At 32.9% G+C, this 24,340-nt stretch overlaps 1 protein-coding gene across 1 annotated transcript in view; it reads left to right on the top strand.

The window, feature by feature from the left end:
* LOC106868440 (importin-4) overlaps nt 1–23,917 on the top strand; it is a 43,372-nt gene extending 19,455 nt beyond the window's left edge. The window contains exons 12-23 of the mRNA XM_014913716.2: nt 1,862–1,985; nt 3,242–3,353; nt 3,831–3,961; nt 4,391–4,468; nt 5,080–5,243; nt 6,232–6,425; nt 6,563–6,745; nt 7,428–7,636; nt 9,093–9,225; nt 10,782–10,886; nt 13,484–13,553; nt 13,645–23,917. Of these exons, the coding sequence (XP_014769202.1) occupies nt 1,862–1,985; nt 3,242–3,353; nt 3,831–3,961; nt 4,391–4,468; nt 5,080–5,243; nt 6,232–6,425; nt 6,563–6,745; nt 7,428–7,636; nt 9,093–9,225; nt 10,782–10,886; nt 13,484–13,553; nt 13,645–13,775 (1,634 nt within the window). The 3' untranslated portion in view covers nt 13,776–23,917. The remainder of the gene's footprint in view (nt 1–1,861; nt 1,986–3,241; nt 3,354–3,830; nt 3,962–4,390; nt 4,469–5,079; nt 5,244–6,231; nt 6,426–6,562; nt 6,746–7,427; nt 7,637–9,092; nt 9,226–10,781; nt 10,887–13,483; nt 13,554–13,644) is intronic.
* The last annotated feature ends 423 nt before the right edge of the window (nt 23,918–24,340 follow it).

Below are 24,340 nucleotides of genomic sequence, written 5' to 3'. Positions count from 1 at the left end.
TTAATGGCATTTTAAACGTATCTTTTCATTATTAGTAATCAAAATCGTGGAAATGATATTAAAACTGAGGTCTTAAAACACTGATACAACTTAGAGCTTTATTGTTCTGAACTGATTATAAAAGGACTTTGGCCATATAAAAAAATTTTTAATAACAAACTCCAACTTGAACAATCATTTCAGTTTCCGATATGCACTTATATATGTATATATAGATTGATGATAATGATTATTAACTTCTAAATTATTTGTGTATATTCCTAATACATTTTGCAATTTTTTTTGCCATTTTCTTAACATAAAGATGAAAATCATTAAGTGTATAGCTTGAAATTCTAAATTATACTTTTAAAATAATTTGTCTAAAGTTTTATTAATATTTTTTTATTTTAATTCATTGTTTCACTATCCTTAAATTTTTGTATGCAATGCTTTTCCTAGAATGTTGGACACAATGTGATACAACTGTTATCGTTAGGCCTAACTCATCGCAAAGTAAATACCACCATGACTGATATCCAAACTACAGTGGAAAAGGCTAGCCACTGGATTTGGTTAAAAAGAGACGATGAGCGATGGCTAAAAGAATATTGAGCTTTATTTGATAACCAGTTGATCTAGCAAGTGGGGCCTCATATTAGTGAGAGGGGTGGCGGTGCGCATTGATAGTATGTGGGGTTCTCGATTGGTAGCACTTGCCTGTGCAAGTTGCTTGCAAAACATTCTGAACTTTAACAAATTTTAGTTAGTGTTCAGTAATTGCTATGATAATTCTGGCTACCATCTAATTGTAAAGCTAAAGATGTAATTAATGAGATGTCACTTGACCTTTTAACGACAATCTTTTTGATGTTTTCTGCATTTACATATGAATGATGTTCATCAGTTCCTTTTTTTTTTTTTTACTTGTGTGTGTGGTAATTACTGCTATATTTATCTCGTGTAGCATGTTGCCAGTAAGTCTAAATGTTATCTTGTCATATCTTTGGCCGATGCCAGTACCCCATGACTGACCCTTGTGCCAGTGGCATGTAAAAAGCACCCACTACACTCTTGGAGTGGTTGGCATTAGAAAGGGCATCCAGCTGTAGAAACCTTGCATGATCAGATTGGAGCCTGGTGCAACTGCTGGCTCTCCAGACCTCAGTCAAACCATCCAACTCATGCCAGCATGGAAAACAGACATTAAACGATGATGATGATGTAGGTGAAGACATAGTTGTGTGATTAAAAAATTTGCTTCACATCCCGATGGTTTTGGGTTGAATCCCACTGCATGACACTTTAGGCAAGTGACTTCTACTGTGCTTTCAGATCAACCAAGGTCTTAGTGGAATTTGGTAGATGGGAACTGTACAGAAGTCCATCATGTGTGTTTGAATGGGCATACACACACGCCTGCACGCGACCCTTTAGTCTTTCCAAAAACATAACAATCTCTGCAGATATAAAATGCAATTAGTACACTCTGTAAAGTTTTTGGAAGGGCATTTAGCCATAGAAACCCAGCTGAAAATGGAAATTTTTTAGCAAGATAGCCTGCAATCATTCTAAGAGCAATAACTTTGAATAAGAACCAACCCAGATTCTGATGTCTTTGTATTGACACCACTTGGGCTTTAAATTACATTTCCTGTATAAACAACATATCCTATGGCTCAGTGTTTTGATATGTGAAGTCAAGTTGTATAAAGTACTTTTAAAGACAGTTAATTTTAGAATAGCTCCTTACAAGATCTTGTCTACCCCATGCCAATATGGAAAAAAACTGATATAAAAACAGTGTCAATGCTGTGTTCTATAAATTCAGTTTATTATATGTTAGAAAAGTTGTTGAAAAGTTTTTGACTTGTCTTTCTAGATACATTAGCTGTACTGGCCCGTAACATTGATAGCAATGAGTTTCTTCCAATTGCTGATAATGTAATGCAAATGGGAGTGCATCTCATTGAACAGAAAGATGACCCAGACTTGAGGCGATGTGTGTAAGTTGTAAAAATCTTTTCTTTCAAAAGTACTCCTTTTTATTCCATTAGATCATTTGACAAGAACTGGCTTAGGTTCTGTATGCTATTTTGGTTCAAAATTTTACTTCACTGACTGAGCATCCGTTTTATTGTCTCTGAACAAATGACCCTGCAACAATAAAATTAAGAATTTTAAGCTTTTATCTTAAAATTTAATATGTTCTTACCACTTAATCACTATCTGATGTGTGTTGAGTGAGCCAAACGATAACATTTAATTTTGGGATCATGACTATTCTGTTACCACTGGCCATGTACTGTTTAGCACTACTTTGGTTTTGTAATCACTAGGGATTTGTCCAAGAGGAAGTGTGGCTGTTATGTTTTGGAAATTTAACTCTTTAGCATTCAGATTATTTTGTCAAATGTAATGCTTATTCACATTGTTTTAAATTAATCATGCATTATCTTATTGGTTTAAGATTTCGATGATGCAAATGTTCATTTTCAGAATGACTTTGTAGGGTAGGTGTGAGAAACTGGATCTGGTCAGTTTGAACATAAAGCAGGTAAATTATTTGGGCCAAATATGGCCAGTTTCAATGCTAAAGGGTTAATGAAATTTCTAGTAAATTTGAAAAAAAAAATGTTTGTCAGTTCTTAATGTGCATAGAAAATTATCCAAATTTCATGTTTTGAAGTTTGTGCACAACCTCACAAAATTGTGAACACCTATTCATGGCATACAATTGTTACTGGAGATCCCATAAAGGTCACTGCACTAATATACAATGATTATATATTTCTTGCCAGAACCTTGATTTATTTCCCTGTTGGCATAGGTCTTATGCAGAATAACACATCTAATCAATGAAAATCACTAATGGAAAACAGTTCATGAATTTAGGAGTGCTGTTTGAGAAGCTTTCTTTGCTAGATGCAATAAATTTTCATTAGCTAGCAGTTGTATAATGTTACAAGCTCTTACTATGAGAAAAAGTAAATTAAAATTTGTTTCTTATGACTGAAGGCTATAAAACTTGTGTATTTGAACACTCATGCACATCCTCACTTAGTATCAAAGCTGAGTTGAAAGATATTGTTGAGTTAAAATTGTGGTCTTCAGCTAGCATGTGGTGAAGGTTGCTTGAACAGATGAGTTCTGTCAAAGCATGTCTTTCATATAAGTAAATTATATTTAGTTTTCAGTGAAGGATGCTTAAAATATTGTTTTTTTTTTATGTTAACTAATTTTGTCATTCTCTAACCATCAGATATGGACTGTTTGCTTCAATGTCTGTTTTGCTGAAAGATGAAATGGCTAAATATCTTCCAGAAATAATTCCTATTATTCTAAGTTCTGTGAAGTCTTCAGAAGGTGTACAGGTAAGTTAAACTATCAGTTTTATAATTTTGACAGACTTTTTATTTGCTAAAATGATATGGGATTTGTTGTTACCCAATACAGATGCAGAGACTGAATTTATCAGCACAAAAGGTTCTGAATCAGAATTTTGTCCTCAGTTATTGCATTCTCCCCATATTCTGTTTGAAGCATCCAATTAACTAATTTGGATAGAGCTAAGTGATACGATTTGGATGGTTGGCATTAAAACTGGCACCAAACTATAAAATACATAGCATAACAATATATGCAAATATCTGAATTTCCAGATTTTGAATTGAAGTGTGTTCTTTTACTCATGTAAAATAATAGAAATGTTCAAAGCATTGGTTCGCTACAACAAGTTAGAATAATTAGATTTTTTTTCTTTTAATTGACAATTGTCATGATCCAGCAAACTGTTTTTGTTATCTCTTCTTTCATGGTTGTTGTGAATTTGTTTATACATCTGCATACAGCTTCAATACAAAGAGGATGTTGATGATATTTCCACTGCCAATTTTATTGATATTGATGATGATGAAAATACGGAAGAGAGCTTAGGAGATCAGGACACTGAATCTGAAGATGAGGAAGAAAAATTATATGTGTAGGTTTTCTAATTCACCATTATTTTACATACAAAATGTTTTTCTTCATTGATAATCAGGGATTTGTACATAACAGTATTTGTAAATCAAGTTGTTTAATAATTTTAAAATTGAAATAAGAATTATTGCATTATCAAATGTTTCAGTTTTATATTTGTAATTTTTAGTTACGGGATATCTGGCTGAAGTAATGCTTGAAACAAATCTAGATTTAATATTCAAATCTCCATGTTAATTAGATATTAATTAACTCTGAACTATATTTCAAGCAAGTACAAAACTGAACTTAATCTATAGGTGTATTTTTAATCCTATTTATGCATAGTTTTTTTTTTTTTTTTTACTTTTCTTTATTCCAGTTTTCTGGATATATTGTTGCACATTTTTTATTGGACCCCTAAGATTTTCATCTTATTTTCTTTGTCTAGAATTCAAGTTGAAAATTCATTTGTTGATGAAAAAGCTGATGCTTGCACAGTGTTAGGTGATCTTGCGCTTAATATTGGGTATGTTCCTTTTTGTTCTAGTGAACAGAAATTAATCACTTTGAGAGATGATGAAATTTATTCTAAACAAAAATTTTAATTCTTTTGGTCAGATTTTTTACTTCCTTGCATGAAAAGAATGTAATCTATATTTTCCATTATGGTGTTAATGAGATGTAAATTTTAACACTAATCAATTTCAATATTCAATGTTATTTGTTCTGTTAACATTTCTGGTCATTAGTATGTGTAGATTTGCTATTTAAATTACAAAGTATAAAATCTAAAGGATGATATATAATTGATATGGCTTCTCTCGTCTCTAGTCAGTGGATCAGACAAAATTGAAACAATAGCAACACAACTGAAATAATGCAGAAAGGAAAATATGTCGAAACTCAACATTAATTTTATTGTATTGACCAACATATTTTCAAAACAGTCTGTCTTACTGTTTTAAACTGCTTCATTTTGGATAATGTTGCTGTTCACATATAGCTGATGTAAAAATCTGGAATGATTGTTTTTTTTTTTTGTTTTTTTTCACTTTGTTTTAGGAATTGTTGATGTTCATGCATTAAATTTCTCTTGTTCTAATTCCAACCGCTTTTGTTTTTTGTTCTGTTGTAAAGCACGGTTTTCATGCCATACCTGCAAAACTGCTATGATGCTGTCACTCAAGTATTAGTCTATCCTTTAGCTCAAGTCCGTAAAGCTGTCGTTACAACACTTGCACAGTTTTGTTTAAGTCTTCATCAAGTTTTTCAAAAGACAAATGACTTGGAATCAAAAGAGGGTAAGTGATTGATCTGACTGTTTTACTTAGCAAATTGTCTTTGTTATTGTTTTAATCTCCATTTTCACATGCTACAGTACAGCAGGGTGTCATACTCCAGCTCCTCTTTGAAGGTTTTTCATGATTTTTGTGTCTAAGATTCATCGTCATCTCCGTAAATCTGACCTGAACTTCTTTTCCTTTGCTATAATTACCTTCCATTGTTAGCAAGCAGTAATCTTTCACTCAGTAGGTACTATATATATATATGTTACATCATCATCATCGTTTAACGTCTGCTTTCCATGCTAGCATGGGTTGGACGATTTGACTGAGGACTGGTGAAACCAGATGGCTACACCAGGCTCCAAACTGATTTAGCAGAGTTCTACAGCTGGATGCCCTTCCTAACGCCAACCACTCCGAGAGTGTAGGGGGTGCTTTTACGTGCCACCGGCATGAAGGCCAGTCAGGCGGGACTGGCAACGGCCATGCTCAAATGGTGTATTTTATGTGCCACCCGCACAGGAGCCAGTCCAGGGCACTGGCAACGGTCTCGCTCAAAAGTCCTTACACATGCCACGGGCACAAGTGCCAGAAAGGCAGCGCTGGGCACAGGTGCCATCCCAATTTCACTTTCGCTTGCCCCAATAAGTCTTCGCAAGCTGAGTTTCATGTCCAATGAAAGAGACGACGTTGCCAGTCGTCGAATTTAGTTCGGTTTCGATTTCACTTGCCTCAACAGGTCTTGTTTATACCATATAGCCATTTCTCTTTTTTTATACACAAACTATTATCTTGACTATCAAGCTGCCTTCTCCTTTTCCATCTATTCTGTCTTTTATGCAAAATCAGTTGTGCGACTAATGTTTTATACTCGAAATGTCAGCTAATCGGGTTAACTTCTCTGTAAAGCTAATTTGAATTGTATATTCTGTTAGAAATTGCTCAGCTAAAATAGTTCTAAAGTGGAATTTGAATGTTATCTTTTAAAATTTTTTTCACCCAGTGTTGTCTGGTATGATCAAAACGGTTGTACCAATGCTTTTAGAGCGTATCAAAGAAGATAATGACCGGATGACTGTGACAGCTGCTGTGGACGCTTTAGTAGAGCTGCTTACCAAGATAGGATCACCATTTATGTGTGAAGATGGTATGATCGATTCCATTTTGACCAGAACTCGAGAAGTCTTTTCTCATCAGGTTAGTATCCTGAATAATATTGAAAAGTTTCAGGTGTAAATTTGTTACATTTTTCATAGACTACAGCTTTGTTTGAAATATGAACTTTGGTTTGAATAATTCTATTAATATCTATTAATAAACCTAACTTTCTCTAGACAACTTGTCAAGATGATAATGATGATGATGACGATGGTGAAGAGGAGGACCAAGAAGCTGAATACGATGCATATCTTGTAGAATCTGCTGGAGAAATATTGCCTGCCACAGCTAAATTAATTGGTGGAAAAGCTTTCATGCCATATTTTGAGTCTTTTATACCAGATCTCTTGAAAAAACTGGTGAGATTTTTAAAAAATCTTTTTACTGTCAAATATTTTTTTAAATTTATTCCAGTAGCACCATGATCACTAGGCTTTCAGCTATCACTATTCTATCTAGTGCTCTATTATTCAATGTCCTACTTTTTTAAGTTAGTGTATCATTTGAGGGTAGATTTGGCTACTATTTCTAGCATGTTGGGCAACAACATAAATATCCTCATTGGCATTTGATATTTATTTAATGGCTATCAATATTTTCTGAATCGAATCCATACATCCTGAGTTGTCTTATTGAAATATTTGAATTAGTAACTTGTTTTACTTTCAACCTCAACTAAAGAAATCAACTGCTCTTTTGGTTTGAGACATTTCATATGAAAAAAAAACCCAGTACTTTTTCTTTTGGACAAGACATGAATTGTTTTGATTTCTTTTTTTCTCATTTTATAGGAAGGATTGAACTGGCACCAGTAAATTACCAATACTGTTATTGAGCCTGAAGGCACTTTTTAAAATTATAATGTAAAAGGCAAAAATATTATATGCTGCTGTATTTAGTCTGCTAATTTGTTAGATTGTTACCTAAGTATATTGAAAACGAACCTAGAATATTTTGATTTAACTTCCTATGCAATTCTATTATATGAATCTGAAGAATGTCATTTGTTAATTTTGTTTTTCTATTTTCTTCACATTCTAGAAAAGTCACAACTCTATTGCTGACCGATCTTTTGCAATTGGTACTCTAGCTGAAACACTTGAAGCTTGTGGGGAGGCATCTGCTGGTCTAACTTCTCAGTTCTACCCAATCTTTATGAAAATTACCAGAGATCCTGATAGTGAGGTTCGAAATAATGCTGTGTTTGCTCTTGGGGTCATTATTTCAAATGGTGGAAGTGCTCTCCAAAAGTATCCTTTTTTCTCTATTTATTTTAATTTTATTTAATGTTTCAAGAATGATTTTAGGAAATAAGATTGTGTGTAGAGTGGATATTACTTCAAATAAGACATAGAATAGCAATTATTTTCTCTTAAATTCACTTCATTGTTCAGAGGTGTTTCCTTCTGTTTAATATCTCAATAAGATGCCAGCTTATTGATACATAGTTTTTAAGTTTGTATTTTATTGCAAGGTTTTGTTGTCTGGAAAAGACTCTTTATTATAGCTGCTATAACTTCAGGTTATCCCTGATCAAGCAGATCGTAATCAAAAGCATTTCATCCTCAAGTGTAAATTTTATTCAAATGTGTGTCTAGGACTGCATTCTTCAATGTGTCCTTCCTGTTTCAAGATGGTATATTTGAGGTTGATTGCCTGCTATCTCTGGCAGTTCAAACGGCCATGTAGAGGCTCCTTTGATGGTTCAATGTTGGCTTAAGTTTATCTACATAGAGAATAAGTTCTGAGATTTTGGGGACATAGATTAGAATCTTTTTGGGGCAACATTGCATCTGCTGAATGTTACTGAAACCAGTTTAAAATTGGTCATGGTTTATGAAAACTTAAATTTAAACAAGCAATACTTCAAATATATTCACACTTAAAGCTTAAAAATTGGCTTAATTTGTGTACCATTTCTGCAATTTTGACTGTCTCATAATTACTTAGATTGTTCCAGATCACTAAAACACGGAATTTTATTTCAGTTTCTTTCTTATTTTAGCATCTTGATCGTCACATGTACCACCAGTGGTTCATCACAGACTTCACACAACTACCATATTTTATCTAGAAAGAAGTCATTCCTTTGAACCTGTTTGCCTGTTTCTGGTCTTCAAATATTAGTTGTGTTCAACAAGTACAACAAGGGAAAAGAATATATAATACTATATTGCATTATCTTTTCCCTCTTGCATATAATCTGATGATAAAATGCCAGAACTGATAAAAGCTTCCTGAAAATCATCAAATGTAGCTGTTTACTCTACATTCTTTCATGTCTTATGGGATCAGTTAGTGTGTTGTTTGCTGGAAGTTGTTGCATTTCAATTCAGCAGAGATAGAATTACTAAGTGCTATGTCACTGAAATTAATTTTTATCTAAAATGGTTCTAACTTCATTACATTAGTCACTTGTGTTAGATGTCCCCAATGTTAATGCAACAATGTTCTCACATCCTAATACATAAAGTAGACTTTAAAGGCGCTATTAGATCTACAATTAAAAACATTCTAACCATGTCTGTCCTGTCTTTTAGTAGTGTGAGGTTGCAGGGAGATTTGGCTGTTATTACTAGCTATTCAAGTGGCCAGATAGAGGGTCTTTCATTGGTTTAAGTTCTGTTTCTTTAAACAGATTTAGCCAAGTTATTATTTCCTGTTGTATGTGTATTTTTTTCCCCCTTTCCTTAATGAGCAAATCAGTGATCTGCTGAATATATTAATGGAATTGTTTACTCTTCTTCAAAATGAAAACTGTGATTTGGTAAAGGATAACATTTGTGGTACTGTCTGTCGAATCATTAATCAGAAACCTGATGGATTACCACTTGAACAGGTGAGGCACAAGCTATATATATTTTTATGTATGTATGTTTTTGTCCCGTTACCACTGCTTAACCTGTTAGTTTGTTTACATGCCCATAACTTAGTGGTTCAGCAAAAAATACTGATAAACTTAGTACCAGACTTAAAAATAAGTCCTCATGTTGATTTATTTAGCTTTCAAGGTGGTTCCCCAGCATGGCTGCAGTCCAATAACTGAAATAAATAATAATAAAAAAAATATGCAAAAACAGGCTGGAACAAATAAAAGAATAAACATTTTGGATTCATTATCAAACAATTAGAATTTTCTGTGAATGATACCTGAATATGTAAGATTTGTCTGTGGCACCAAAACCGGCGTTTTTTTATTTTGTGTGGCACCAGTGCTTTTTTCTGTGTTTTGTGACACCAACACTGGTGCTTTTTGTGCTGCATCAACACCAGTGTTTTTATGTTACTCCATGGGTACAATAAGCATACTAAAAATGTGTGCAGGCAGTAGACTTCCTCAAATACTCAGGGGTGGTGTGGTGATGGGCGGGTGGGGTGTTGGGTCATTAGAAGTACTAATTAACTTCTGTTACCTAGACAACCAAGTTAGCAGTGGAGCAGGAAGTTCTGAAAGCATAGTTGTTAGAATAAGAGCAGGCTGGGCAAAGTTCAGAGTTTCTACCTTTGTTTGTAACCAAGGGCCTCTCTCTCGGAGTGAAAGACAAATTGTATGATGCCTGTGTACATACAGCTATGCTGAAACATGGACTATGGCTTTGATAGGCCTTGCAAAGGCTTGGAAGAAATCAAGCTTGTATGGTCCACTGGATGGCTAATGTCAGTGTGCACACATGACTAAATGTTTTAAGAGAAAAACTGGGTATAAGAAGCAATAAATGTAGTGTGCAAGAGAGAAAACTGCATCGGTTTGGTCATGTGATGAATATAGATGACAGCTCTGTAAAGAAGTGCCTATCTTTAATTGTGGAGGAAACCAGTAGAAGGGGTAGACTCAGGAAAACCTGGGATGAAGTGGTGAGAAAGGATCTTCAGACGGTGGGCTTCACTGAGGAAATGACAAGGGACTGGGAATTGTGGTGATTTGCTGTATTTAAGACACGTCAAGCTAAGTAAAATTGTGGTCATCCATACAGGCTTGTCTTTCACGGGTGCCAGTGCCATGTAAAATGCACTCATACTGGTACTGCTTAAATGCACTTGTACCGGTGGCATGTAAAAGGCACCCAGCACACTCTGTAATGTGGTTGATGTTAAAATAGGCATCCAGCCATGGAAGCCATGCCAAAACAGACAATTAGAGTTGGGACAGTTCCCTGGCTGACCAGCTCCTGTCAAACCGTCCAACCTATGCCAGCATTGAAAATGAACATTAGATGATGATGAACTCTGTTGTGATGGGCTGGTCTTCTTGAGTACAGCAATGTTTCACATATCTTCGCCCTTTCATTAAGTAGGGAAAGGTTTTTGGCTTCTCGATCATGTAGAATTGAATTTAAGGAGGGAAAAAAAACTAAATAGATTAACTTCCTATTTGCCTCTGCATTTAATTTTCAGGTGTTACCTGTGATTATTCAATGTTTACCTTTAAAAGAAGATTTTGAAGAGAATACCACTGTTTTCCAAAGTTTACTATCATTGTTTGCCCAAGGACACCCACAGGTATGTTTAGTATATTATATCAATAAGATATAATATCATTATCATTTAATGTCCAGTTTTCCATACTGGTATGGGTTGGACGGTTTGATCAGGACTGGTATGCTGAGGGACTGCACCAAACTCCAGTCTGATTTGGCATGGTTTCTCTGGCTGGATTCCCTTCCTAATGCCAACCACTTCAAGAGTGTAATGGGTACTGTTACGTGCCAGTTTTGTGACACCAGAATCTGCCATAACTACAATTTCACTTGGCTTGATGGGTCTTCTGCTCAAGCACAGCATATTGCCAAAATCTTGATCATTTGTCATTGCCTCCATGAGGCCCAACGCTTGAAAGGTGCTTTTTACATGCCACTGGCACGTGTGCCAGTTATGTGACGCCAGCATTGACCACGTCTGCTATTTCACTTGGCTTGGCAGGTCTTCTCAAGCAAAGCATATTGCCAAAAGTCTTGGTCACTAGTCATTACCTCTGTGAGGCCCAACGTTCAAAGATCATGCTTCACCACCTTGCCCCATGTCTTCCTGAGTCTACCTCTTCTACAGGTTTCCCCCACAATTAAAGATGGGTACTTCTTTACCCAACTGTCCTTGTCCATATGCTGTATAAAGAAGTGCTAATCTCTATGGAGGGAACCTGTGGAAGAGGTAGACCCAGGAATATGATGATAATTAATTTTTTAGGCAATTAACTTCTTTTTGTATTTGAAATTTTTACTCTGCACAAGTAAGCAAAAGCAGGGTATTATAATTTTTTGTCTCTGTGTTTGCAAAATTACTGGAAAATGACTGAACGGATTTTCACCAAATTTGGCATAAATACTCATTGGGGTGATTGGCTCGAAATGATGAAAATTTGGTTTGATTATCTTCAAACATACATAAGTACATACATAGATATGCGACTGTGTATGTACAGTAATGGATTTGAGGGTTTCGTTTATTTACGACTTGATTTCTTGATTTCACTGGAGTGTAAATACTCATAATGGTAAAACACTTAAATTCTATGCAATATTTTATTTTCTATAAGTATTTTGTTTTGTTCACTTTCTTTTTCATATGAATCGACCTTTGTCAGCCTGTGTATAGATCATTGTGTACCCATGCATGGAGATGTGTGGGTACATAAATACAGATAGGTGACTGTGTGTGTGTGTGTGTGTACAGTAATGGATTCGAGGCTTTCATTTATTTATGTGCTGATTTCTTAATTTCATCAGAGTATAAATATCTATAATGGCAATACTTTAAGAAAAAAAAAAAATTCAGTCCTATGAAAAAGCATGGGTAAGCAATGCGTTGTAAGCCACTCCATAATTTGCAGAAAAAAATTTGTGTGCAGGGTATGCATTGTCCTTGCAATGCCTTTTTTTTTTTTCGTTTTTTGTATTACATTTTGGCTTTATTATTTTAATGTTTTATGCTGTTACTCTGTTATGAATAAATGTTCTTTGCTTAAACTCATTAGAAAGAAATATTTAAGTAGTAGTAACAGTGTTAGCTGTCCATGCTTTAATGAGTTGGACAGGTTGTCACATTCTGAGTCAGTTATTTGAGATTACCGCCCTCTTACATGGATTGAAAGACTGTCTTATTTACAGGTTCTATTTTAGGCATGATTTCTACAGCTTGATATCTGAACTGATTTGTTGAAGATAGTTCATGACTGATGAATATTTTTGAACATTTGAATGTGAATCTTTATGTTGAGCAAACTGCATGACACCTTGGGCAAGTGTCTTCAATAGCCTCAGGCCAAGGAAACTACAAGAAGCTTGTGTGTGTGTGTGTATCTTTGTGTTTGTCCTCCCATCACTACTTGACAACCGGTGTTGGTGTGTTTACTCCCCCATAACTTAGCAGTTTGGCAAAAGAGATCAATAAAGCACCAGGTGTAAAAAAAGATAAGTCCTGGTGTTGATTTGTTTGACTAAGAATTTTCAAGGTGGTGCTCCAGCATAGCTGAAGTCAGATGACTGGACCAAGTAAAAAAAAAAAATGTAAAAGAATATGTAGGCATGGCTGTGTGGCTAAGGAGCTTGTTTTGCAACGACATGGTTTCAAGTTCAGGAGTAAGTTGATTACATTGACCCCTGCCAACACTTAACTGCTACTTATTTTATCAAGCCTGAAATGTGAAGCATTTGAACTCAGAATGTAAAGTTGAAAGAAATGTTGCTAAGCATTTTGTCTGGTATGGTAGCAATTCTGCCAGCTTGTTGCTTTATTACATTGTAAAATATTTTCAAATTTTGGTGCAAAGCCAGCAAATTTGGTTGGGGGGGGCTCTAGTTGATTATATTGGCCCCCAAAGTTCAACTGGTACTAATTTTATCGACTCTGAAAAGATGAAAGGCAAAAACGACCTTGATAGAATTTGAACTCGGAGCATAAAGATGGATGAAATGCTGCTAACAATTCTACTAGCTTGCAGCCTTATTATAATATACTGAAATTAAATAATATAATTATGGAGAATATTATAGAATATACTTCTGTTGGTTATTTTTCTTTCTCTAGAGATTTAGCTCTGTTTATATTCATGTCTGTCCATTTTATAGAAATATATGTTAAAATGTCATTTTATTTTGCAGCTAATTGTAATGTTGCCAGAATTGTTGAAAGTTATAGCAGAAGTACTGGGAACCACACAAATTAATAAAGGTAAACATTTAACTTGCTTTGTTTGTCCTCATATTTCTTCATGTTAGAGTATTTTGTATTTAATTTCTTTGTTTTTTTTAAATCTTTCTAGAAACTGAATCATTGCTGGTCCAATTTGTGAAAAATGTTCATGCCTCATACCCTGATGCTTTAGAGAAGGCGAAGTTGACTATCTCTGCTGAGCTTGGAGCAAAACTAAATACTTGCGGTTTGATGACCTGACTCTGTAGTCATCCATCCCTTTTTTGTAAACACCGGGCAATACAACTGCCTTCACTCTCCTATCACAGAATGTGATGAATGTTCCCTTTGCAGCTTTCCAGCAAGTTTTTGTTTTGTCTATTTTTTTTATTTTCATTAAATTTGAAGTTTCAGAATTTTAATTTTCATGTTTATTTTCGCAGTATTATTATTTATTATAAAGTTAGTTCTTTTCTCAGAGAAGCAGTATTCTCACATAATGGAATATTTCTTTTTCTTTAATACTTACAACAAATATGTTTACTTTAAGACAAGAGGAAAACCTGAATTCTGTTCTGTTTTGAAACGTTTTTGTTTGAACATTTTATTTATTTCTGTTAGCAGACTCTGGCATATATGTTCAGGTGATCTTGTAATTCTTTCAGAATACAATTAAATTTCATGACTGAACTAAAAACACATTTTTCTTAGAAACTACTACCTCAGTCTCTCACCTGTCTACACAGAATGTAAGAACATTCTGAGTGAAACATTTCAAGAAATGATTTCATTAAGAGGATAATTTCTTTTGGCTGAGTAAATACTGGATGAGCAGTTAACTGTTGTGCTTATAAAGATTTATAGCACAATGTCTTGGTCAAAGAAATAAACTTTTTATATCCCAACATTGGTGAGCGTGTAATGGTAAATTGTTTCTCCATACATAAGGTTTTGGTTGTGTTTTGTTTCTCAGTATGGGAATTAAAACTGGATTAAAGTTTAACTTTGTGTCTTTATAATGGACTTTTACATGACATTTTGAAAACTACTGCAAACCTACTTTGATGGAAGGGAAGGAAAATACTCCCAGAGAATGTTGCTTTTTCTGATTGAATCTTGTTCGCTGGCTTCATCAAGCTTTAGATACAGGTCCCTTTATACCATCTGAAGTTTGTTGCTATGCCTTCTGACTGCTTGTGGATTTCTTAATCACACTTAATAAGTGGCATTTGTTTGGGCAAAACTTGAGTAATTTGATAGGAATCTGCTTACTCCCCCAGCAACACTAATGGTAAATTAGTTGACAACAGCAGCATCAGCATCTGTAGCTACTTTTAATGGTGTTTAATTTTGTTCACATTTAGAAAATTGTACTTTCACAATTTTTCTTATTCGAACATATTTCTAATGTACTCTTGCACTTGAGTAACAACAACTGCTCAATATTGAGACTTATCTCGTCTGATATTAGTAAGGTTTCAGTTTACATTTAATTTCAAAACTACTAAATTTAATAGGCTATCTGTTAACATAAAAGCAAGATCTCTATTTGCATTGGCTAGTTTTACTTTTCTCTGTGCTGGTATCTCACAAGTATTCCCTTGTTGAGTGTTCAGAACCATGAGTCTGTTGATACATTTGCACTGCTACAGTTTAATGAATGTAATTGCTTTGTGTGTCACTTTCAATTGAATGAAAAGTGACTGACCTAGTAAAGGGGAAAAAATGAATTGTTTCAACCATTATATATACCAATCCATCCATATTGAACAAAAAAAAAAAAATATATATATATATGGTACTTCACAGAGGTTGCATTAAATGACGTTAATAAAATGCTATTGATTTTCTCTTCTTCTGCCTCTCCAATGAATGTTTTCGGTGTTGTAACTTGATTTTTTTTTTTACCTTTCAAAATGTTTGTAACTTCATAAAGCGGCAGTTAAAAATTGTGTATATTGAATATTTTCTAAGATTTGTATCTTTGTATTGTTTGCTACAAGTAAATTATTTAACTGTGGTTATGTGTTTCTTTCAGAATATTCAAATTTACATAAAAAGAATTGTAAGATCTTAAATCTTTCATTTCCTGACAATTTAGTGTAATGCTATATTATATCAGAATATGTAAACATTTTTTAAAAAATTTTTCACCATTTAAATGAGATAATGAAATATATTTATACCCATATATTTTTCTAGAACTTTTAAATCTATATTCAGAATAAATACATGTCATTGGGGTGAAGGTATTGACATATTAGTTTGCTGCAATAGAAATATGTAGTTGAACTTTTTTTTGATTGAAGATTCACTTTCTGATAAAGGTCTCAGAATTATTTGGGTGATGACTATATGGCATTTGTGTGCCAAAGGATTCAGAATAGATGCTATTTTTGTTCTTCTAGTTCTCTTTGCTGACATAATTTTTTTTTTATATAGTTTAGTTTATTATAGGAAGAATTCTAAGAAAGTGAAGTAGGTGAAATGTTTATTCTTGGCAGAAACTTACTGTTATTTTATGAAATTCAAAGCAATTCTTACAAGGTTCTTATGCTTTTTTTTTGTTTTTCTTAATTTAGAAATAAGTTATTCTTTTAAGTTGGGTGACATTTGTTGTGAGAATATATTTATTATTGGTAGATTTGTTCTATCAGTATACTGCAACCTGTCTTACCCTGATGCAACCAACAATATATGCAAGATATTCTAGGTGTCTATATATGAGATTTTCAAACCCTATCTTTTAGTCATTGTTTTAAGTTCATATCCTTCCAAGTCAGTTTTGCTTTTCATCCCTTCAGGATCAATCAAATAAAATACCAGCCAAGTGTTGGATCAATTTAACTGCCTATTCCCCATCCCCAATTTCTGGCTTTCTGACTGTGTTAGAAACAACTATTTCTCCAGTGCACAGTAGGGATCTAATCCTGTTTTATTTTTCTTCAAACAAACTGCCAAGCCTCAACAAAAGGTCTCCGACAGAAAATAGTTTTGTGAGAATATGAGCTGTTCCAAAGAGTAAATTCTGGGAGCATTCACATGTTTGTCCTGATGTCCAACTGTACCAGGTGGCATGATTTTTTTTTTTATTTATATTATCAGGATTAACCCTAATGCTTCAATTATAACTGCTGCAACTTTAACTTTTGCTGCTGGGCATTCTTGCATATTTCTATTTATAATTTCACATATTTTGACATCTTTTCTACTTCGTTGTCTACAATATTTTTGTCTGAAAGAATTGCATATTTTATGAAATATTCTTCCCCCACCCCATGTCATCTACAATATCTAGTCTACGGTGTTCAGTTATTCTATGTCTGGATGTCATAGTCCCATAGAATCTTTGATTTACCATTGTCATTTAGAGCTGTTTCTGATACATGATTATACTACTAGTCTGAAGTGTTATATCCAAATTTCTTTACAAAATATCTAATGCAAGTTGAAAAAGAACTCAATTTGTCACTTGTATTTTTTCTCAGCTAAAATTATACAGCTTACTACAATATATTTTCTACTTGCCCATTAAGTTGCTTTGCTATTATAGGGCAATGGATTGGCAGAATCAGTAAAGTGTCTGGCAGAATGTCTTGTATTTAGATACAGTTCATTACATTCTGAGTTCAAATCCTGCCAGGGCTAACTTTGCTTTCAATCTTCTCTGGTCGATAGAATAAGGTACTCATAACTTCCTTGGGTTAGTAAACTTGACTAATTCTCTTCCCTTCCAATTTGAAGCCTTTTGCCTATGTTAGAACTGATGTGTGTGATGGAATAGCAGAAACTATAGAGCACCTGACTGAATACCTTAGAATATTTAGTTTCATCTTCTCTACTTTCTGATTCAAAATCATACCAGTGTTGACTTGTTTTCGTCTAACTAGTAGCAATAAACTATCAGTCATCTGTTGGGATTAAGTTATTTAGCTGTCCTCCTTCTCCCACCAATTGCGGCCTTGTGCCAATGTAAAAATTATTATAACAGGGAGCTGGCAAATTATATTGGTGCTTTAGTAGTGCAGACAAAATATCTATAGTTGATTAAATTTAGACTAAATAATCTCCGTCCATTGTAAAGAATGAAGTATTGGTTAAATAAAATTCTAAATTAACTTAGTAATGTCAGCCTGTTTATGTTACTACTTGAGACACTTTTTCTTTTGGGAGAAAATAATAAATTAACTTAACCTGATCAAAGACATCATTGCAGAAACTAGATGTATAGAAAAAATTCAGTTAACAAATATATATTTAAGACAATCGGTTTTCATTGCAGTTTCTCATAATATGTAAGAAATTCTAAGTGTATCTATGCAGATTTTATTCATCTGAACAAACTAGTCATTAGATATTATGTTCTGCTGTTCATTTTGGGACTCTAGTAAGAGACTTGAAATTTTGTGACCTTACTTTTAAAAAGGTATGATAATTTTCATTTTAATTTGAATTAAGATGTAAGTATCTAAATATGCTTGGTATATTTGGTAAGTCTTGGCAAACAACTTCTCAGGAAATTTTTGGTGCTATGCATACTTTTTTTTTTCCTTTTTGTTTAAATCTTTATCAATAATAAATATGGGAATTTTGAAAATAAGTCATTTTTTTTTTTTGTTTTTTTAATTCTTTGTTGGAAAAGAGAATTTCAAACCCTCTCCACTTGCTATAACTTAAGTTTCTGTTCTAATCGCAATTCTTTCACTTCATAGATATACTGTTTAGGTAATAATGAATTAATGATTATAGAAAGTCTGTTTTCAGTTATATAAGACATGTTTGGCTGCTGTTAATTTTTGATGACAACAATTAGAAATATTTTGTTTGTATTGCTTCTGTTAGTTACTTCACATAATCAGGGTAGGGGAGATGGCTGTAGCAATTAAACGTTTTACTAGAACTAGTTCAAAACCCTCACCCTCTTCACTTGAGGGTCCCACTGGAAATAACTTTGCCTTTCATTCTTCTGGGGTCAATTTAGCTAATTTCTATTTTGCAAAACAATGGCCTTATGCCAATTTATATATTTAAAAAAATGGCAATATTTAGTTATAAATGCTGACCAATTTCTTTGTTTTTCAAGTAATGAATGGTTGCCTAATATCTTTGTATTTTGTTGAAAAAAAAAAAAAGAAAAAAATTGTACAGTACCTTTGACCTTCTGAATCTCATCCACCAGTGAATATATTTTGGGCTCATGTTTAACAAGTTATTTTATTTTTTTTCTTCCCCAATATTTCTCGTTCTTCATTTTTGTTTCAAAAACCTATTTTCTCAAACTGCCGGAACTCTGAAGTTATTTTCATTTATTTTCCTATGGAAAAAAAATTATATTCGGCTTAATTTGTTTTCTTTATTTCTTAGTTTTGAACATTGCAAAAAAATAATTGTGATTAATTTCATCTTTAAACAAAAACATTTGTGAGAATTATCTGAAGTCGTTTATATTCTTCAAATAATCTCAAATTTTAAGCTGTGATATACCTGATTGTGTGGCTGTTTTTTATGTTTTTTTTTTTTTTTAATATATTTTGCTCTAGCCAGCTTGCTTTTATGTCTCCAGTGTTATCAATAACACACTCCTGGAATTAATCAACTTTATTTTACTATTCTAGCAAAATAAATAAATAAATACAAATAAAGAGATAAATAAACTGAGTCTTGTATCTATTAAAAAATATTTCATTGCTTGTATTAAGCAATATAGAGTAAAATACAAGTGGCAAGATGGATCAGTTTCCATTTGTTGCAGTTTTTTTATTTTTTTTTTTTATTTTTTTTTTTATGATGAGATATGAAAACTATATATAACTTGTTTCACTTCTGTACATCTTTTGCCTTAGCAATTGATAATTTCATTATAAAGAATCTAAATGAGCTATCAAGTCTATTATCTTTATTCAGCAAATTGTAAGAAAGTGAGATTTAAACAAATTCTTTGGCAATTCTTTTCTAATTTCTCAGGAAGAAATCCTTATTTTTAAAATAAAGATTTAAAATTTTTTAATTATTTCTGTAAATGTATGAATTTCTGGCTGGCTATTTCATTATTAATGATTCCTTACTCTACGAGTTCTCACTTATTTCCTCCAAATAGAAGATATTATTTGTAGCCTTCCCTCTCTTTCCACTTCAAGTCAGTGATTTTGTAGATAAAGCTTAAGTATATTCTTAGAATGTCTGGTAGCCTGTTGATTTCTTTAAGTATGTAACAAAATTTGAATTCTGCTTTGTTATTGATATCCTAGTTTTTCAGGGAAGTAGAACACTGCTTAACTCTTTTAAGGTAGTGTTTTGGTATGTGTAGCCAAAAATACCAAAATGTTTTTTCTGTTACAATTGAAAATGATGGGTGCATGTAGAAAACAAAGGCTAAAGTGCCCAAAACTACTTTATTATATAAAACTATTTTCTATAGTTTTATATTATATCTACTGAAAGACAATCCCTGATTGGCTATTATGCTTCAAAACATTTGTTTCATGAGGTCAATGGGTCAGTGAAACTTTTATTTACAGTTTCATTTAAGAAGGGAAAAAGTGCATTTAACAGTGTGCACAATGCAGGGGCAGCAGCACCAATGATATTATATACAAAGCAATAATCTTCATGTCAACACCTTGACAGCTTATTTATCCGCCAACTGCTTGCAAACTCAAGTCATGTGTACTTTTAATATATTGCTTAATATCTAGCCTGCTCACATACACACACTGAGAAAGTGGAAGTGTTTTTTTGGGTTAAATGAGTATTTTTTTTCTTTGCTACAATATATTTTTCTGTATTGTATCTAAAATATACTCAACTGCTATACTAATTAGTTGGGATTTTGTGCCACTTCGCATGCATTTGTATTGCTCTCTCTTTCATAAAATACATTATTCTAGTAACCTCAGTGTCTTATACTTAGAACATGTGCTAGTCTTTAGGTATTATTAAATAGGAGTGTACTGATAAAGCTGTTCCAACAACACCTTAAGTTAAAGAATTGAAGTAAAAGGAGGTAGGAATACTCTAGTTTCAAGCATCTTGGTTACTTGTGAGTCATGTCTGATGTAAATCATATTTTTGCTTACTCTACTCATGATAGTCATAAGAAAGACATGAATGTCACAACATACTGCAGGATGACAATAGCATCAGCTTAGGTCGTGTCTCCATATATTTACTCACTAAGAAAATGTAATTGCATAGACTGGTAATAATGCAAACTTGATTGGATATTGAACTAATAAAAGAGGAAGTTAGTATCTGGAATATGTAACTGTTAGAACAATCTCTTAGAAATTTACTCACAGTTTGGGTGTAATTAAGCATAAACAGGTTCAGGAGAGGGTGTTGATAAATAAATTATATTCAGACCAAGCTGCCTTATTTTCCTTGGGTGGTAGACTTAAACCATTGCTTGGCTTAATACCACTCCCTGGCTCTTGGGGCTTTTAACAGTCCCATATTGTTGCAAGCACTCAAGCCAGATTTATGGTTTGAGAAAACTCTCTTTGTTTTGAGGAACTCTGGAAAGAGACATGAATGCTGTCTTTTTGCAAGATTAAAGAAATTCTAAACTTATTTATTTTTAGTGTTGACTTTTTATTTTATCAAATTAAATTCGTTTTAGGAGCCAATTTATTAAATTCCCTTGTTTAGTAATACTAAGCACAAGTGAAATAAATTGCTGAATATTAAGATATTTATAACAAAGTTAAAGTTTAGTGAATTAGTTTGTTCAGGACATATAAAAAATATGTAAAAGGAAAATTTAGTTTCTCAGTTGAACTTTTAGATGTATGTAATACATGAAAAAAACAAAAAAAAACATTCAGCCTTGGAAACATTCCCCTTCCTTATATTCTTAAGGCATATACTCATCATTAAACTACATTAGCAGATAACCACTCTCTTCTGCCAACCAGCATATCTTTCACAAATGTCTGGTGGTTTGGCCATTGGTAGAATTTTGAATCCCTTAGCACAATTAAAAGTTAAACAGTGCTAATACAGATACAAGACATTGCTTCCTGTCCGAAGCTCTTGCATTTTTGCCAATCCACCAATTGGTCTTGGATTTATCAGTCTTGAAAGCATGAACAGCCAAGTTGACATCTAGGATTTCAACTTAATTGAAAACTGGAACAGCTACCCAACAACATTTTAGCCAATGCTCTAAAGACTGCTAATATACTGACAATGAAGTGATGCTTTTGTTGAAAAATGATTCCAAATTGCTATTGGTGCCAAAGTGTTTAAATTCAGTGAAACATGTTCTGATTAATTTGCAAAATTTTATCTTAACTCTGTAATGATTACAAAAATATTGTTTTAAATAAGTATGATTTAATCAGTATTTTAGTATTAACAATGTCAGTTATAATGTTTTAAACATCACTTCTGTATTTAGTATTAAAAAAGAAAAGGTGATCGATGTAAAACAGTATTTGTAAATCCAGTTGCTTGTTGACTCATTAAGAGGAATTCTAAAAACTGATGTCCTAAGTTTATGACACTTCAGTAATAGCGTGATGCAAAATAAGATGTTACTTTTTCTTAAGTATCACTTAGTAGAAACTTCATATATGCTCCCATCTTGTATCTAACAAGTTTAATTAGAACTGCAATGGTTCGCTTAATAAGTTTCCATTATAAATAACTACTTTTGAAGTGTTGTGAAATATAGACTTAGCTTATATCAGCTTGAAAGTACAGAACTTGACTAAAGCATGCTAAGAACTTATTCACAAGTTCTCACTGTTCCTATTCATATCTCTATGTATATAAAGAGGTTTTTAAAATGAAAACTGGCATGAAAGAAACTCACCGTTCTCCGGAAATATGAAGGTTTATAAGTTATTTGAGAGTTGTTTTTTGCTTTTTTAATTTCTATGAGCTGCCTAGCAATGCCCCCTCTCTGCCTTTACGCATGCTCCATTAATCCCCTTCAGTATTATTGTAACAAGTTTAAATATCTTGTTTATTTGTCTTTGAGTCACATGGAGCAACTTTTGCTCACAACTCCAAAAGACTGCTTTGTTTGTATTTTCTTTATTCTCAGTTTCTTTTCTTGTCTGCTGCCTCAAAGACTTGTTTGGGAAGATTTTCTAAATTTAAACTGTCTCATTTTTGTATGATAGTTCAGACAGAATAAAATTTGTATTCAGATATTAACTTTGGTATAAATCAATCTGCATAGCTCTCAATCATCAATCTGAGTTGTATTTGATATAAATCAAATCACATAGCTCTTGGTCATCAATCAATGTGTTATATTTCTTCTATATTAAGGTTGCAGTAATCATTCTAATATGTCCATGGTGGACTTAATACACAGAAGCAATTAAAACTTTTTTCCAATTCTTTTTTAAGTGTAACATGACCTTCATTAATTTGATTTTTGTTTTAAGTTCTGTTTGTTATAATTTATGATTTTCGTTTTAAGTTCTGTTTGTTAGTTTGGTCTTGTTTAAAAATCTTTATAATTATTTTCAGTGTTAATTTGGATGAATTTATTATTCACAATAAATATTTTGATTTGTGTAAAGAAAATTCTGATCCATTTTTTTTTTTTCCATGCTTTTTTTTCTTTTTGTATGAGCAGGTATTGTAATTTAAAACTGTGCTCCCTTTCTCTGTAAAACTTAACCCAAAACACCAAGGGTTATTTTACAATTTACTTTGGCTTGCTAACAGACATGCCAAGAAGGTTGTGATAAGCATCATATTCACCTATTTCTCACAATACATTCTAAATAAACACACACACACATTCCATTCCTGCAATGGAATTGATTAACTGGAGAACAGTATATTAACTTAGTAAATGTAATCACTGAGCAATTATATTTGCAAATATGTGATTGATTTATAACTGAAAATCCAAATTTAATGATAATTTTACATAAAAATGCAACATTTAATCTGTAGTTTTCTCATTTTCTGAAGACTATTTTGATATATTGAACCTGAAAGACAATGTAATAAAGCAGCTTTATTTTGTATTCTTGGCCTTTTATTTTCGTTTCTTTTTCACATATTGCCATCCAAATTACATTTTTTTATAAAATTACAGCCATTGATGTTTTTTTATTTTTTTTTATTTTTACCACCAAATAAGAGAAAATACAAAAATAAGAATACCTTGCAAAATTGATTAATCTTTTTTTCTTTTTTGCTTTAACTATTTTAAATGTTTTTAAAGATATTTAACAAAAAAAAAATTTTCTACATACCATGACTGTTTGACTGAATTTAATTGTTGTAAATCACAAGGAATACTGCTGCTATGTTGTCATTAGCTGTTCATTTTCTGAGCTTTAAATGAATATTTTCTTTCTGAAATAACCAGAAACACAAAGGAAAGGAAGGAAAATTTGATTGTATATTTTGCTTAAATAAATGTATTAACTTAATTTGTGGATAGTTTTTATTATTACTATTGTAAAAGTGGTAAGCTGGCAGAAACATTAGCATGCTGCACAAAATGCTTGGCATTTTGTCTGTCTTTATGTTCTAAGTTCAAATTCCACTGAGGCCAACTTTGCCTTTTGTCCTTTTGGAGTTGATAAAATAAGTACCAGTTGAGCACTGGGGTCAATGTAATTCACTTACACCATCCCTTGACATCGCTGGCCTTGTGCCAAAATATTTAAAATGATTATTATTATTAGGAAGGTGACAAGCTGGCAGAAACATTAGCACGCCAGGCGAAATGCTTAGTGGTATTTCATCTGCCGTTACGTTCTGAGTTCAAGTCCCGCCGAGGTCGACTTTGCCTTTTATCCTTTCGGGGTCGATAAATTAAGTACCAGTTACGCACTGAGGTCAATGTAATC

The sequence above is a fragment of the Octopus bimaculoides genome, chromosome 1 (assembly GCF_001194135.2).
Source record: "Octopus bimaculoides isolate UCB-OBI-ISO-001 chromosome 1, ASM119413v2, whole genome shotgun sequence".
Lineage (NCBI taxonomy): Eukaryota > Metazoa > Mollusca > Cephalopoda > Octopoda > Octopodidae > Octopus > Octopus bimaculoides.
The sequence above is the reverse complement of the archived record's forward strand: the minus strand, read 5'-3'. Positions and strand labels throughout refer to the sequence as shown.